At 44.8% G+C, this 15104-nt stretch overlaps 1 protein-coding gene across 1 annotated transcript in view; it reads left to right on the forward strand.

The window, feature by feature from the left end:
• Positions 1-15104, forward strand: part of PEPD (peptidase D) — a 125692-nt gene that overhangs the window by 34656 nt on the left and 75932 nt on the right. Inside the window, exons 7-9 of the mRNA XM_083515193.1 lie at positions 4017-4061; positions 12931-13006; positions 14460-14506. Coding sequence (XP_083371319.1) covers positions 4017-4061; positions 12931-13006; positions 14460-14506 — 168 coding nt within the window. The remainder of the gene's footprint in view (positions 1-4016; positions 4062-12930; positions 13007-14459; positions 14507-15104) is intronic.

Consider the following 15104-nt stretch of genomic DNA (forward strand, 5'->3'; position numbering starts at 1 on the left):
GCCCCCCTGCATGGCAACATTATCAAGTATTATGCTCACATCATGCATAAGAACATAAGAAGAGCCTTCTGCATCCGGCCAATAGCCTATCTAGTCCAGCATCCTGTTCTCCTAGTGGCCAACCAGATGCCTGTGGGAAAACCCCCAAACAAGGCCTGAGCATGAGATTGCTCTCCCCTCCTGTGGTTCCCAGCAACTGGTGTTCAGAAGCATTTACAGCCTCGGACTGTGGAGGCAGCGCATACAAAACAACACCATCACGGACGGCAGGGCAGAAACTTGTTAATTTTAAAACTAAAGCTGGGGCAAACATCTGAACTTTTCGAAAGCTTGTTCTCAAAAAGCTTATAAGTGTGTAACTTTTGCAATTCTGGGCATGAAGTGTGCCTACGGGAGGAACTTCCTGGAGTTTTGGCAGCTTTGATGCACTATTTTGACACACCCAGAATTCCATATTCTGTGGGTCATTCTGGAGATGATGGTGGTAGCTTCCATTTCCATGTGCTACCTGCCATTCCTCCCTCCTGCCCAAGCGCCTCTTGGAAGAGTGTGACTTTGCCCTTTGATCTTTAGCTTATTGGAAAGAGACTTCCAGCTGTCCGCCGCCTTCCTCTCCATGGGTTTGCAGGGCAGAAAAAACTGATCTTCTCACTGCTGTTTGACAGCTGTAGATCACTTGTGTCAGGAGCGGGATACCCACTGGTGTAGTACTGAGCGCCCTGCTGCTTTTTGCATGACAGAATTGATGCCCTTAATCGCTTGTTAGAGTGCTTCTCTCCTCTCCTCTCGCCGCCCCACTTTATATCTCCCAGTCTTGGCATTGGCCTCTCAACAGACTGTCAGCTTTGTCATTTAAGGCATATAATTCCTTTGACTGCCTTGGAGAGAGTTGACACGGAGTACTTTGCAACTAATGAAGCTACAAGGGAGGAAGCTTAGAATCCGCTCTCAACTTTTGCTGCTGAGAGGAAACTTGTTGCTTTGTCCGCTGTGCAAAAGCGCTGTGCTCCTGAACTGTCATTTTTTATGTAAAGAAAGAAAGAAAAGGAAATAGATGCACTGATCTGCATTTTTTTAAAAAAGAAGCAAAGAGTTTTTTCTATCCCCCTTATTCCTCTTTTATTTAAAGCACTTCCCAAGGCTTTTTGTGAAATGTGAAGTGCAATGAATATTACAAACATGGAATTGTAGAGTCAGAAGGCAACCAAGGGGGCATTTAGTCTGACCCCCTGCAATGCAGGAATCATAGATAAGGATGCCATCCTTGTTTGCTGAAGGCAGCTAAAAATACAAATTGGTGTAACTATTCTCATGTGGTGTTAGGGTGAATAACATCACTTTCCATTCTTCTACTCCCAAATTCATTCTCTTGTTAAAAATACTATTCAGTGTTTTGTTCGGTGGGCTTCAATTCAACCTTCTGCAACCTGTGGAAATTTTGTACCTTAACTCCCATCAGCCCAAGACAGCACAGCCAAGTGAAGCTGGGGCTGATGGGAGTTGTAGTCCAAAGCATCTGGAGGGCACTAAGTTAGCGAAGGCAGCTTTTGTGTTTTTCCTTCTTGGGCTCCCTCTCAGGTGAGGGATTTGTCTCGGATTATTTATTTGACTTTTTGCAAGGAGCCTAGGCTTTGGGCAATTTGGTTCTTGTGGCTGCAGTGCCCAGTCCTACTAAAAAGAACAGGATGTGTTCTTCTCTGTTCCTTGTTCCTTCTTAAGGGGATTGAGGGAAGCGGTAGACAGTGCCCCTTCCTAGTGCTGCAAAAGACCTATTTTGGCTTTTGCAAAAGTTTTATTTCAACATTGGTCTCAGCAGATCCTTTTTGACTACAACTGACATGGCCGTCCCCATTTTATTTTTTTATCCTACCCTGCGAAGCCTTGCCCTCTTCCACCCTTGCCATGTCTCAGTACTTCTCTCAAGAGCTGAACTTCATTCTCTGCTTTCCAGGCTCTCGCTCTCTGTCTTCTGTCGAAATCTGTCTCTTCTTGTGCTGCTTGCTATCCTGCGGTTCCCTTTTTCAGCCTCTGGTTAAACAGCTTCTGGATTGCTGGTGGTCTTTGACCTTTCATTCTTTTCTGCGTGAGGGTAAGTTGCCGTGTGTGCACGCACACAGCGAGGCTCAGGCCAGGCACACAAAGGCAGAGGGAAGGAAGAGAGACACAGGCATCTGCATGCATGCACATTCTCTCTCTCACTCACATCCACACGTGCTTCCTCTCTTGCACGCAACGCTTCTAAATGCCAGTTCCTGGAAACAGCAGTAGGAGAGAGTGCACATGCAGCTGCAGGGTGACCTTGGCCTAGTCGCACTTCTTTGAAGTCTCTGAGTCCCACTCACCTCACAGAGTGTTTGTTGTGGGGGAGGAAGGGAAAGGAGAATGTTAGCCGCTTTGAGACTCCTTTGGGTAGTGATAAAGCGGGAGATCAAATCCAAACTCCTCTTCTTCTCTTGTGCTTGAATCCTGCTTGCAGATTTCCCACAGTTATCTTGTTGGCTGCTGTGAGAACAGGATTCTGGACTAGGCGGCCCACTGACCTGATCCAGCAGGGTCTTCATATGTTCTTATGGGGGAGAAGGTGGCTATCTGAATCTGGCCAGTGTGTCATAAGTAAGGAGGTTTCTTCTGTCTTGTGGGTTTCGTAAATTCAGAACAGTGATCCCTGGTCACAGGAGAAGAGCCAGAGATAGTAGGTCTTCCCCCCTTTGGTGTACTGTGAGGATTTTTCTCCAACCTGCACTGTCACCTGAACAATGCCAAGCTGTTCCCTTGAACAGGAGAGCCAGATAGCTGTGAGGTCACCACTGTTTTCCCTTTTCCCAGCTTTCAGTTGGGATGCTCTCACAATGATCTCTTAAATGTTCAATTCTCTGGTATTGATCTTGATGCCAGAATTACACCCTGCTATTCTGTGAGCAGCTCACCTGCCTGTATCTCCTGGTTTCCTTCGCCTCTCATTAAGATCATGGTGGGACGCTCCAACTCAAAATGGAATCCAGGCTTTTGTTCACTGAACTTCATAGACTAAATGTACCATTTTGTTCATCAATGGGTTTTGTACTAGGTTGCCTTTATGCTTAACTGGCTTTTGCATCCTTCCCCCCCCCCCTTTTCTTTTGTGCTGAAGCATGGCAGGAATAATAGTCCCTAAACCTACCTACTGGAAAGGAAAGTGTTTCATTCGTGTTCAAAGCAGGCAAATCTCATTAGCCGAGCTGCTTTTTTCCTCCTGGTGCCTGGCTGAGTTCTGTAGAGGGCCTGAATTGTGTGGCTTGCTGGCTTCATTTTCTCATGCAGTGAGGTGTTGAGATGGAACACAGGCTAAAACAGAACACCTTGCAGCAGAGGTGTTGAGCAGCGAGGCTGGAAAAATCCCACTTGCATCCAGAAATTGGATGCTGGCTCCTAAGAATGTGAAATATCTGTTCAGAACTTTGCAGAGCTTGAATTCAAGCATGCAATGGAATCTTAGAAACTGTAATACTGTACATTTCTCCAGTCCATTTTGGTGGAGGGAGGGAGGGAAAGCCTTGAATTTTGAATGCCACCACAGAAAGCCCTGGGTTGCTACATCTCCTGGCAAAGTGGCCACTATCTCTCTTGTGGGTGCTTATTCATCACCTTTATTTCTCTTTCTCTCTCCCTCTTGCTTTGCTGTATGAAAAGATATGAATACATCTTCATTTCACCTGAAATCACGGCTGCCCACTTTCACTCTAACTCCCTTTCCCCCTTTATCTCAGAGGCCGCCAATGGGGTGCCTTGGGCACCAATATGCCATCCAGTAGCTCCTATGGGGCCCATGAAAAGTCTCAATAAATATTACCTCAGAAATCCACAACGCACTAAAGACTGTTTGCTCCTTCTGCTCTGTTCCTGTTTGCACTGACTTGGGCTCTCCTTCATTTAACAGCCCCCTTTAAGCATGCTCACATTTCATTGGATGCCAGAGTTGGACACCCACCCAGTGTCTAGAGTTTCAAGCTAATTTTTGTTATCTCTCTCGTTTTTAGATTTGTGGTTAACAACGCAGTTCTTCATCCGGAAATTGCTGAATGGTATGTTGTCTTTTCACATTTGTTTTCCAAAGCTTGCCCCAACATTCTGTGTGAGACCATGGCTGCAATCACAGAGCATTTTATCCCATTCCCCTGACATTTCCCTAACTGTTAATTTTTGCATTACATTTGAGCTTCCACATGGCGTAAAAGTCACATCTGGACATCTGGTGGAATGGAGTGGAAGTTCTGCACTCATTTCCAGGTTATTTGATTTCATGAGAAAAATCAGTTTGCAACTGCATCAGCCCAGAAAATTGTGGGAGTAAAGTCACAAAAAAAGGACTTCCGGGTTGGCGCCATCGGTAATGGTGGATTCCCTCTGACTCTGAGGAACCAGCTCCGCGGGATCGGGTCTGCACCGCTGCGGCGAAGCAGGGACCCTTCAAAAATCACAGGCGGGTGGAGCCTGTGAATGTGGGACTTGGCAGGCACCTTTCGCGCCCCTCCCCCCAATTTGCGAAGGAACCCATTTACGGGCTCTGGAGCGAAACGGGGCGAGCGGCGCGGTGCTGAGAGTTGACTGCTTCTTCCGCGGAGTGAAGCCGCACAGCCGTTATCGGAGAGCGCTGACTTTTTCCTGGGACAATTTGGTTACAAAAGCAACTACCTGTGAGTAGGATAAAATTGGACTTAAAGGGAGAAAAATAATTAATTCGGCACCGAAGCGGGGAGGCATAAACAGGAAGTCCGCCTTCTGTTTCTTGTAAACAGATCAAAGCAAAGAGACTGTAAGCTAAAACTTTGAAAGACTCTTGAAAAAGGACTCAAATCCTAACATCAGATAAGCGATCTCCCCTCCGGATTGCAGGAGAGGAGGGGGGAAAGGCTTGAACTGCATTTTTCTGCAAAAAAAAAAAAGAGAGGAAAAGAAGCTAAAATCCACCGCTTAGAACCTGGGAACGGACTGCCTAGGGACAATAGGAATGCCGTACTGTGAAAAGCACTACTGGTAAATAGAGTACTGTTGACAGCTAACTCTGCAAGAGAGATACAGTGTTTCTGGACTTCTCCTGGTTTTAAAGTAACTGGAGATCAAGTGCAATTGAAACTGTCGTCTTTTTGTGAATTGGGGGATTTAAAAAGGTTATTTTCTCTTTAAAGTTACGAGTTTTGACTGTTACTGTGTCCGCCTAGAGGAGGTTTGACATTGTTACAATAACAACTGGGCCAGGGGAATTTTCCACTTCATAACAAATCCTAGCCGTGGGACTGACCTTGGATTCTAACTAGAGTGTTATGGCAGATGGAAGAGAAAAGTTGGGGTGGAGGAGCAATGTTGTCTATGTTGGTCATTGTCATGCCAGACCACACCCACCGGTGTGAATGAAATTTAGTGTGTCGTGTCAGCATATCAGTGAAAAAGCCACAGTTCCATAACACGACAAGGGCTGTTGTGTGAAAGGGGTGCTAGAAAAAGGAGCAGAAGCACTGGCATGATAACCAGGAAAACTAACGCAGTAAATCCCATGTCTGGGATGTGGCTTAGCGTGTTGTCCAAATCTGGGCTTGGGGTTTGCCTCACTCCAGAGAAGCTGTGAGCTGCAAACAAGGTTTGTCCTTCAGTTTACAGCTCGGGGTTTGTCTGGATTAAGACAAACCACAAGCCTGGGTTCAGATGAGACCGAGAACACCCTCTTCCTGGGTTGCTGTGTGCCAAATTTCTGATGCCTGGGCCACTGTCAAGGCACAGCCTATAGTGAAGGCCCTTCTACAGCCCCCAACTGGACTGCAGCCATGACGTAATACCACAAGGAAGAAAAGGATCTGAATGCCACTGAAATAATTCTTGCAAAATTCTTTAGTGTTAGCGGTTGTGTAGGTTCAAATACAAATACATTAATTACGATACTATTGCAGAGACTACCCAAAGAAGAATTAATTGAATGTCTGGCAGAATGGGTAATGTTATATAAATGTCAGGCGATTATTGCCTCCTTTTGGGATTCATTTTAAAAGCATTAATTCTAATGCATTCCGTTGGCAAATTTATGGATGTTCTCTTTAATTACACTTGAATGTCAATGGTGCCTGACATTAGCAGGAGCGAAACCGAGAAGAACCCAAGTCCTAAAGTGTGTTGCACCACAGCGATGTTTCTTAATTTTAAAACTCATTTTCAATAAGGTGGATGTTATGACTCTTCTGCACTGTGGGGGGTTATAAAAGCCCTCTTGTTGGAAATGGAGATGCCACGAGCAGTTTAGTGCGGCCTGGAGGAGGAATGAGATTGGCCTTTGTCAACCTGGGATCCTCCAGGTGTGTTTGAAAGCAGCTCCCATCATCTCCAGCCAGGACATCCCCCTCTTCTCAGGTGGAACATATATGTCCATAAGCTTAAGAGAATCTGTGAGGGCTTAGATTGAGGGCGGGGAGTGTGTATGTCTATTCCACCCCTCAGCCATCTCATATTGCCCTGGCAGGTCTGAAGGGTGTTTGAATTACTGCAGTGCTCTCTGTGTGGGGCTCTCCTTGCGTTTGGTTCAGAGGCTGCAGCTGGTGGAGAACCTGGCGGCTAAGTTTCTTGTAGGGGAAAACAACCCCCAGCATATAAAACCTTGCTTGTGGGATTTGCACTGCCTGTCAGTTTGCTACTAGCCCAAGGTTCCCAGTGATGAGGAGACTTGAAGCCACATTCAGCTGAATTACAGGCCTTCCTGCTCAAAATGGGATGGTTGGGAATGGAGCAAGCCGCTTCTGGCAGGTGCAGGGGATGGAGGGAGGGGGTCCTGCAGATGCCTCCTCCCCAGTTATGCCTTTACACATTCATTTCAACCCATCTGTATGGTGGCATTATACTTTTTTAATATCTTGCCTTTTGCCCTGTCCAGGACTCAAGGCGGCTTGCATAGATAAAACAGCTAAAAACATAGAAAAGACAACCATTAAAATGTACTAAAGCACTAATAGAATTAACATAATCTAAGAAGATCCATTAAAAACACAGACTATAACAATAAAAGCATCACAGAACCTGCTGTTCCCTCGGAAACAGGAGTAGTAGTATTTATTTCATTAAAAGTGTTTATAATTCTGTCGAAGGTTCCTGGGTGAAACCATGCACACTCCAAACCAAGAATTAAACAATCGTATTGAAACAGCGTAAAGCAAAATGCAACATTCAGTTACAAGTCAAAGCAGCAGCGACAAAGGAAATTCAGGTGTCCAGTATACCTTGCTGTTACTTGTAACCCTTCGAAATGATTTGTTTTGAGTCAACTGACCAGTAACACAGAGGAGAAAATAACAGCCTTGGTAAAACTGATTATGACTGTTGGCTTGGAAACGGTCTCATGACAGGATTGACTATACTTCCTCTAACCCCCTGGTAATAACTACATTGATGAACGCTTCCACCTCAATATATATGATTGCAGGGGCAACATCTGCCTGCAAAGGAAACTCTAGCAAATCTGCCACCGAAAGCTTTGTAGTTAAAATGTGCCAATAAAATCTCTCTTCTGTCTTTAGGTTTTTATAAAATATTTAAGTGAGGCATGAGATGATTAAAGGCAGGCCAAGCCAGAACCTGTAACCAAGGGATATTCATTGGCGAACATGATTTATTTATGGCCCACCAGGCACAAATAAAATAAAAAATGTTACAGGATATAAAATGTGTAAGATCATAATAGGGAAAAAATAAAAGAAGCAATCAGATTTCTTAAGTGGGATTGCTATATTTAGGAATTTTGTTGCGAGCTTTGCAATTTGAAAAATTGGAGCCCTCTGTTAAAATGACCAATGGAGATTTTGAAGAGTAGCCAGCCAAATAATGTACAATGGGATGCAGAGAGAGTTTCTTTAGCTCCCCTGGTATAAACCGCACTTAAAAAGAGCGTGTAAAGCTAGCACCTGTTATTTGCAGGGACGTATTATATCTGCTCCCTAAAAGATCTGAGAATAAGGTCTGCCAAGGAGAACGTTTTTAGAAAGAGGCAGCCAGTTCCAAATAAGGCATCCCATCCCTAAAGTTGGGACATGGGAAACCTGGCAACCAGGGAGACCACAGGACACCTAGCCCAGAAACTGGATCATGTAAGTTCTGCAAGTCTGCAGCTCTGCATTCCCTGTTTCACTAGAAATGCAAGGGTAGTAAATGGAAATGCATGCAGTTGTTGTGGACATTTTTGCATCCTTCCATTCCCCCCCTCCCCCCGCCCAAAGTAGGGATTGATAAGAAAGAGGGATGGAGAAATGGGCAGTGTTATTTATATATGTATGTATATATGTATGTGTTAGATTTATATCTTGCCCTTCCTCCCACAGGAGCCCGGGGCAGCAAACACATAAAAGATAAAGCATCTAAAAGCTGTTCTAATACAGATGGAGGCTGGGAAAGATATTTACTTAAAAGGCTTGTTGGAAACCTTTTAACGTTGCATCGAGTGTTTCCATTTTTGCACATTTTAGAGGAGAAGAGGGAGGATGTTATGAGTTCTTGGTTTTGTTTCTTTTGGCCAGCTCTCCCCCATGTATTCTTTGTGCAGGTACCAAGGATAGTTACTTCTTGATTTTGCAGGACAGCTACCCTGGCTCAGGTGGGGTTGAGACTCTATACTTGCCCTGGTCTTTTGCGTGATGCTTTATTTAGACCAGATCAGCTGGCTGCTAAGTCAAGTTTGGGCTGATCTTTTCCTCTCACAGAATGTACTTATGGGCCTGTTTGGTTCTCATTTTCTTGTGGCACTCTCCTGCTGATTTCAACATGGTTGGGGCTTTGTTTGTAGTTCTTGTATTGTCTAAATCAGGGAGTTTTTATGCTAGTTCTTTTGCATTGTTAATGGATAACCTGTTTCAAAATGGTCTAGTAAACTAAAGCAATCAGAGCTAAGCTGGGATGTAATGGACATCTTTGGATGCATGAATGCTCTGCTAGCACCATGGTCACAGATTTGAAGTGTGTGTGTGTGTGTGTGTGTGTAAGAGAGAGAGAGAGATGGGGGGGGGGGGAGACAGTGCCAGAAAGTTTGATGCAGTACTGTAATGATAGGTGGTACCCACATTGGCTACCCTGTAGAAGAGCATCCTTTCCTTACAGAAGATTCTCCAGATGTTGTTGGGCTCCACCTCCCAGTCAACATGGCCAATTGTCTGTGCTGATGGGAGTCCAACAGCATGTGGAGGGCACACATTTTGGAAGGCTGCAGTGTTGGAAATCAAGCCTTTATCAGGAGAAACTGGCAACTCTCCCAGGCACCCGGCTTGGTCTCCTGTTGACCTCCCTGTCTGCTTTCCCGGCAAGATCCAGGCAGAGGTCGCGATAGGCGATCCTTCTCAGTGTGAGAAGAACACACCCCTCTTTCCTGCCCCCCTGCCCAGGCAGAGGAAAGAGATAGACAGAAACGTATTTACATGCCTTTATTTCTGTCTTTGCAGCGTTACAGAAAACATGACTGCTCTCTTCAAACTCCGGCAGTCGAGAAAGAACAAACACTTCCTGTCCAGCTCATATTACACTCTGAGCTAATTCCGGTGCCCTCTGCACTGTGAATTGACTGTACCTCTGTTTCCCACAGAACAGTCCCAACATTCCCATTTTGTTTAGCTTTCAAGCTACCAGCAGCTTGCGGCTGCATTGCTTCAATATCGTAACATGCAGTTCAGACTCTGTTAAAACATTCAACTCAGATTAGGGTACCATAAGAACGCTGGTATGTTCAAAATGGCAGAATCCATTTCCATATGAGGAAAGGTTTGCAGCATTTTGGACTTTATAAAATTATACATGGCAAGGAGGAAGTGGATAGAAAAAAGACTTGCTGTCTTTTTCATGATGCTAGAACTCTTCATATATTTCTCTTAATATACAGCCATTTTCCTTAAAGAATTTCTGCACTCTATTTTACTAATATATGCATTTGAAACTGGAAGTCAGTGATGGCCACCAACTTGGATGGCTTTTAATATAGAGCATTGGGCAAATTTCTGGGGGATAAGGCTTTTTTCTACCTCCACAGTTGGAGGCAGAAATGCTTCTGAATACCAGCTGCAAGAAAACATAAGAAGGGAGAATTGCTGTTGTGCTCAGGTCCTGCTTGCACGTTTCCCACAGGGCTCTGCTTGGCCACTGTGAGAACAGGGTGCTGAGCTAGATGGGCCACTGGCCTGATTCCTCAGGCTCTTACGTTCTTTATCTTGGATGCTATTTAAGGCAAGGTGACTTTAAAAGTAGCTGCTCCAAACTTTGGTGAAAGAACTGCTCGTGCCTTCTAGGGAAGGAATGAAATGTTCTTGTTAGCCCCAAAGCACCTCTCTAGTGTAGAGACGGTCTTTGTGTGTCTGCAGGATTTATGGCTTTGAACTTGCCTCCCTCTGGTCAAGAGACATGCTCCGAACAGTGACCCATATGCCAGCACAGGAAGCACGTCTCTTGGAATCAACTTCTGATGTCCTGGTTACTGAAAATGGGAGATGCAATTTCAAGTCTCATCATGGGAGGTGATCAGATTAAGGCTCTGCTTGCCTGCTCCTTAAAAAAGGAAGGGCAAGTTTTGGTGAGCACAACACTTGTCCTTCATGCAGAATGTCCCAGGTTCATCTCCAATAAGAACTGGGAAAGACTCCAGTCAGAAAAGCTGGGAAATCCTCTGCCAGCCATGGTTTCACTGTGCATGTCAGTTGATACAAACCATGGTTTTGTGATCAAACAGGTTTGCAAACCTGGATCTTGAGCAGCCTTCCCCCACCCTGGCACTCTCCAGATGCTTTGGACTGAAACCCCCATTAGCCCCACTCAGCATTGACTGTTCAGAACAACTGGAGGGCTTCCAGTTCATAAAGGCTGACCTAGCCAAGCACTCCAGAGGCCTCCACTAAACAGCATTTTGGGTGGCCACCAGGAGAGTTCATGGCAGTGGTGTGATCTGTGCTAGGCCTCCTTGATCCCAAGCACCATTTCCTTGGCTTTTATGCTGCACCCCAGCTCCTGCCTGAAGACGTGCAAGCTTTCGATTTTTGCTAAACTCTTCATCCAGGGGTTCATAAATTTAATACAGCTCTGAGCCAAAACAGTGTGCGGGGATATTTTCTCTCCCCACTCCCCCGCCCGCCTTCTCCGTCTGCTACCTTTGCGAAACAAGCTTCAGCAACCCAAAGGACTTCATAGCTTTAGGCAAGGATTCATTCATATTCTGCTACTGTGCCTCGGACTCCCATTTCTATAACTTGAGAAATGGCAGGAAGCTGCCATGTTGTGAGCCTGTGACTTGTGCTTGGTAAAGAGTGCAGGGTTGGCTAAATAAAACATGCATATCTTCATAGGACTGCCTGGCCCCACAATTGTGTACCCTGTGCAGTAAATGCAGGCAGAGGGATTGACTATTCGTGGCAGGTCGAGGCAAAGCAAGGTCAGTAAAGCATGTCTGGCCTGGGACAATATGTTTTGCTGCTTGTCTGTCCTGAATCTCCAACTTGCAGCTTCAGTGGATGCTCATGAGTTCTAGTGTTAGGAGAGTGGGGAGGGGAGCTTTTTTCTGTCAACTTTCTCAGGGTGTCTAATGGGGGTGGGCCTGGTAGATGTGAACAGGAAGGTCTAGAATAAACCAACCTGCTTTGCACTTTACAGAGTGAGGGAATTCTGTGCACCGTTAAGTATGCCTTGAAAGCAGCCAGCTGTCTCTGACTTGACATGGGAGACAGTATAGAAGTGTTATTAACAAATAAATAGATAGCATCTTGTGAAAGGTTTTTTACTTCCCAGGACTAAAGTTTTTCAAGCTTGAAATGTGTTTGAGCTCTTCAATACAATTCCGTTAGTTCATTATCTGGCTCCTTCGTCCTTAACTTATACTGACACTGTAAGCTGAACTAGACACAGCATGGGGGATCCATGGTTATTTTTGATTTGATTATTTAATTTCTAACCTCTTGATATATTAAAAATATCTCTAAGTGGTGTACAGAAAACTGAAGCAACAACAGACAACTTAAACAAAATATTACAAAAATGCACAGGTACATGTAAACAATGTCACATTAATACAAAATTACTAATATATATCAATCAATATTCGTTCATTTTCTTTCCTCCCTCCCTCTCAGCCCCAAGGTCCAACAAACTCTCAGCTCATCCACAAAAGTCTCACAATGAGAAGAGAGTTTCTGGAAACAGTGAACAGCTCCCTCGTCTAACTTGTGTCTGACCCTGTCTTGCCTGGCCAGTTTTAAAAACCAGACTGAAGTAGAATTCCCACAGTGTACTGATGTGATAAATTTACAAATCAAGAGTATAAACTCAGGATTTATTCACATTCAGAGCCCAATGATTCTGTTAAATGGTCCTGAGAAAGTGCTTCAGGTTTCTCTGAAATAATTTTAACAATGGCAGGCACTAGCCTGACTGGTCTCCTGCCTTCAGCCATGGCCAAGTCCACTGACCAGCCTTCCTCAGCCTGGTGCCTTCCAGGTGTTTTGGCCTGCATCTCCCATCAGTTTAAGCCAGCTGGGCTTTGCTGTCCTGCTGGCTGGCTGATGGGAGTTGTAGTTCAAAACATCTGGAAGGCATCAGGTTGAGGAAGGCTGCCCTAGATCTTCTCCTTCCTGTCCACAGACTCTAGTTGCTTGCACCCCACTTACGGTCTAGGGGCTGCAGTTAGGGTGATCAAACTCGAACTCTTATACCAACCTTGCAGGTGCTTTTTCAGCTCATCCTACTTTGAGTAAATTGAATGCCACACATACCTTTTATTTCCTGATGTCCTTTATTTGCTGCAATCTCGTAATAGCCTCTTGCTTTTGAAACGCATCTGGTCGGCGGCAGGTTTGCCAATTAGGTTACCTGGTTATTCTTTGTGCTCTCAACTTAATCACTGCTGAGCTGTAGGGGGAATTACTAACCTGATTCTCCTCTTCTCCTTTCCTTTTGAAGCCGTGTGATTAAGACGGACATGGAGTTGGAAGTCCTGCGCTATACCAATAAAATTTCCAGTGAAGCTCATAAAGAGGTAATGGATCTCTTACAGATAATAATTTTTTCTGCTCTTTGTGTAACGGTGGCTTTTCAGAAAATGTTCCCAGCTACTTGAATTGCTTAGTAATAAACTAATGGAAGAGCTGGGACAGAATTAGGAGGATAATGTTCCTTCTAATAGAATCCTAATAATACACATTGCTTTGCCCTTGAACTTGCTGTTGATGCCCAGGGAACAAAATGTCTTCACTTATCATGCTGGAACACATAGGAAGATAAGGGCCCTGCTGGATCAGGCCAGTAGCCTCTCTTGTCCAGCAGCCTGTTCTTACAGTGTGCAGTCAAATGCCTGTAGGGAACCTGCAAGCAAGACATGAGCACAGCAACAATCTGCCTACCTGCAATTCCCAGCAACTGGTATTCCGAGGTGTATTGCCTCTGACAGTAGAAAGAGAACATAGCCATTATGGTTAGTGGCCATTGGTTGCCTTACCCTCCATAAATTTGTCCAACACTATTTTAAAGCCAGCAGAGTTGGTGGCCATCACTGCCTCCTGTGGGAGTGAGTTCCATAGGTTAACTCTGTGCAGCATGAAGAAGTCTTTTATCTGTCCTGAATCTTACAATATTCAGCTTCATGGGGTGACCACGAGTTCTAGTGTTATGACAGAGGGTTAAATATATATACAGTGGTACCTTGGTTCTCAAACTCAATCCGTTCTGGAAGTCCGTCCGACTTCCAAAACGTTCGCAAACCAAGACGCGGCTTCTGACTGGCCCCAGAAACAATGCCAACAGCCAAAACAGACGTTAGGCTTCCAAAAAATGTTTGCAAACCGGAACACTTACTTCCAAGTTGCGGCGTTCAGGAGCTGAATTGTTCGGGAGCCAAGGTACCACTGTATATATATTGCCACTTTCTCCATGTGATTCATAATTTTATAAACCATGATACCTCTTTCGTTTAGAGAAAAGGCAAGTAAAAGTCCAAAAATCTGCAGCCTTTCCTCAAAGGAGATTTGCTGCATCCCCTTGATCATTATGGTCCTTTCTTCTCAAGAGAAGACCTGGTAGGCTCAGGCTTACTCAACATGCTGTAAATGTGCTCCTGTGTTCCGCAGAAGCCTTCAGCACATTTCCTAAGGCATCTGGGTGGCCTTCTCACATGGAGGGGTAGGTTCACATATTCAGATCATCACTTGAACCCTCATCAGACATTTATTACCCTAAGGTGGGGGGGGCATGGGTAGGGAAGCGCTGTGGGGATGTGCATTCAGCTCCACCCTGGGGACAGAATTTTTTGGATCCGGGATGTGATCATCACACACTTATAGTACATTCATGTTCTTTGCTATGTCCAGGAGGTGCAATTTAAGTGCATTATACATCAAATCGTGGTAGCTCCCAAGATAACCACAAAATTGTCAAGTGTTTAAGGTTCTTGTGATCCAAATTTCTTAGGGTGTGTCCTATGTTTGTGACAACAGGTAATGAAGGCCGTCAAAATAGGCATGAAGGAATATGAGCTGGAGAGGTGAGTACCTTTTCAACGTGACAAAACTATGGAAAAGCATCTCTGTTAGCAGGAAATGCCCCCAGATAACTCTGAGCGACACTGATTTAATGGCAATTGCACGTGCTCATTTCGAGGCTGGGGCTAGACATATTTTATTATATAGAAGGCATTTCCCACATTTCCTCCGTGCTATTAGATGGCAATTGCTTTTAGGTATGGTTTTAAAGCAGTATAATTCTCTTTGCAGTCTTTTATGTAATTTACAGAAACTATACCTAATAGCCATTATTATTGCTTGATAGCATCCAATAAAGCAGCTTTTATGTGTGTGAATATCACAGCTATGCCTCCTACGTACATGAGTGTTTATGGGGGCCATAAAATGTCCTGGAGTGTTTGGTGAAATGTCTCTGCTACAGCTGGAGCAAATATTGGTGGTTTTGTTTATGCATTTCGATTTCCGTTTGTTTGTGTTGCTTTCCCTAATGAGTCTTTAGATTCCTCCATCCCTTCCTTTGCCCATATGGCTTTGCATCCTGAGAGAAGCATGTGTGCAGTAGTGAATGTCCAGCCAGGCTTCAGGGTGATTGGTGTTTGAACTTCCTCTTTGCTACAT

The sequence above is a fragment of the Podarcis liolepis genome (genome assembly GCF_965112155.1).
Source record: "Podarcis liolepis genome assembly, chromosome: 7".
Lineage (NCBI taxonomy): Eukaryota > Metazoa > Chordata > Lepidosauria > Squamata > Lacertidae > Podarcis > Podarcis liolepis.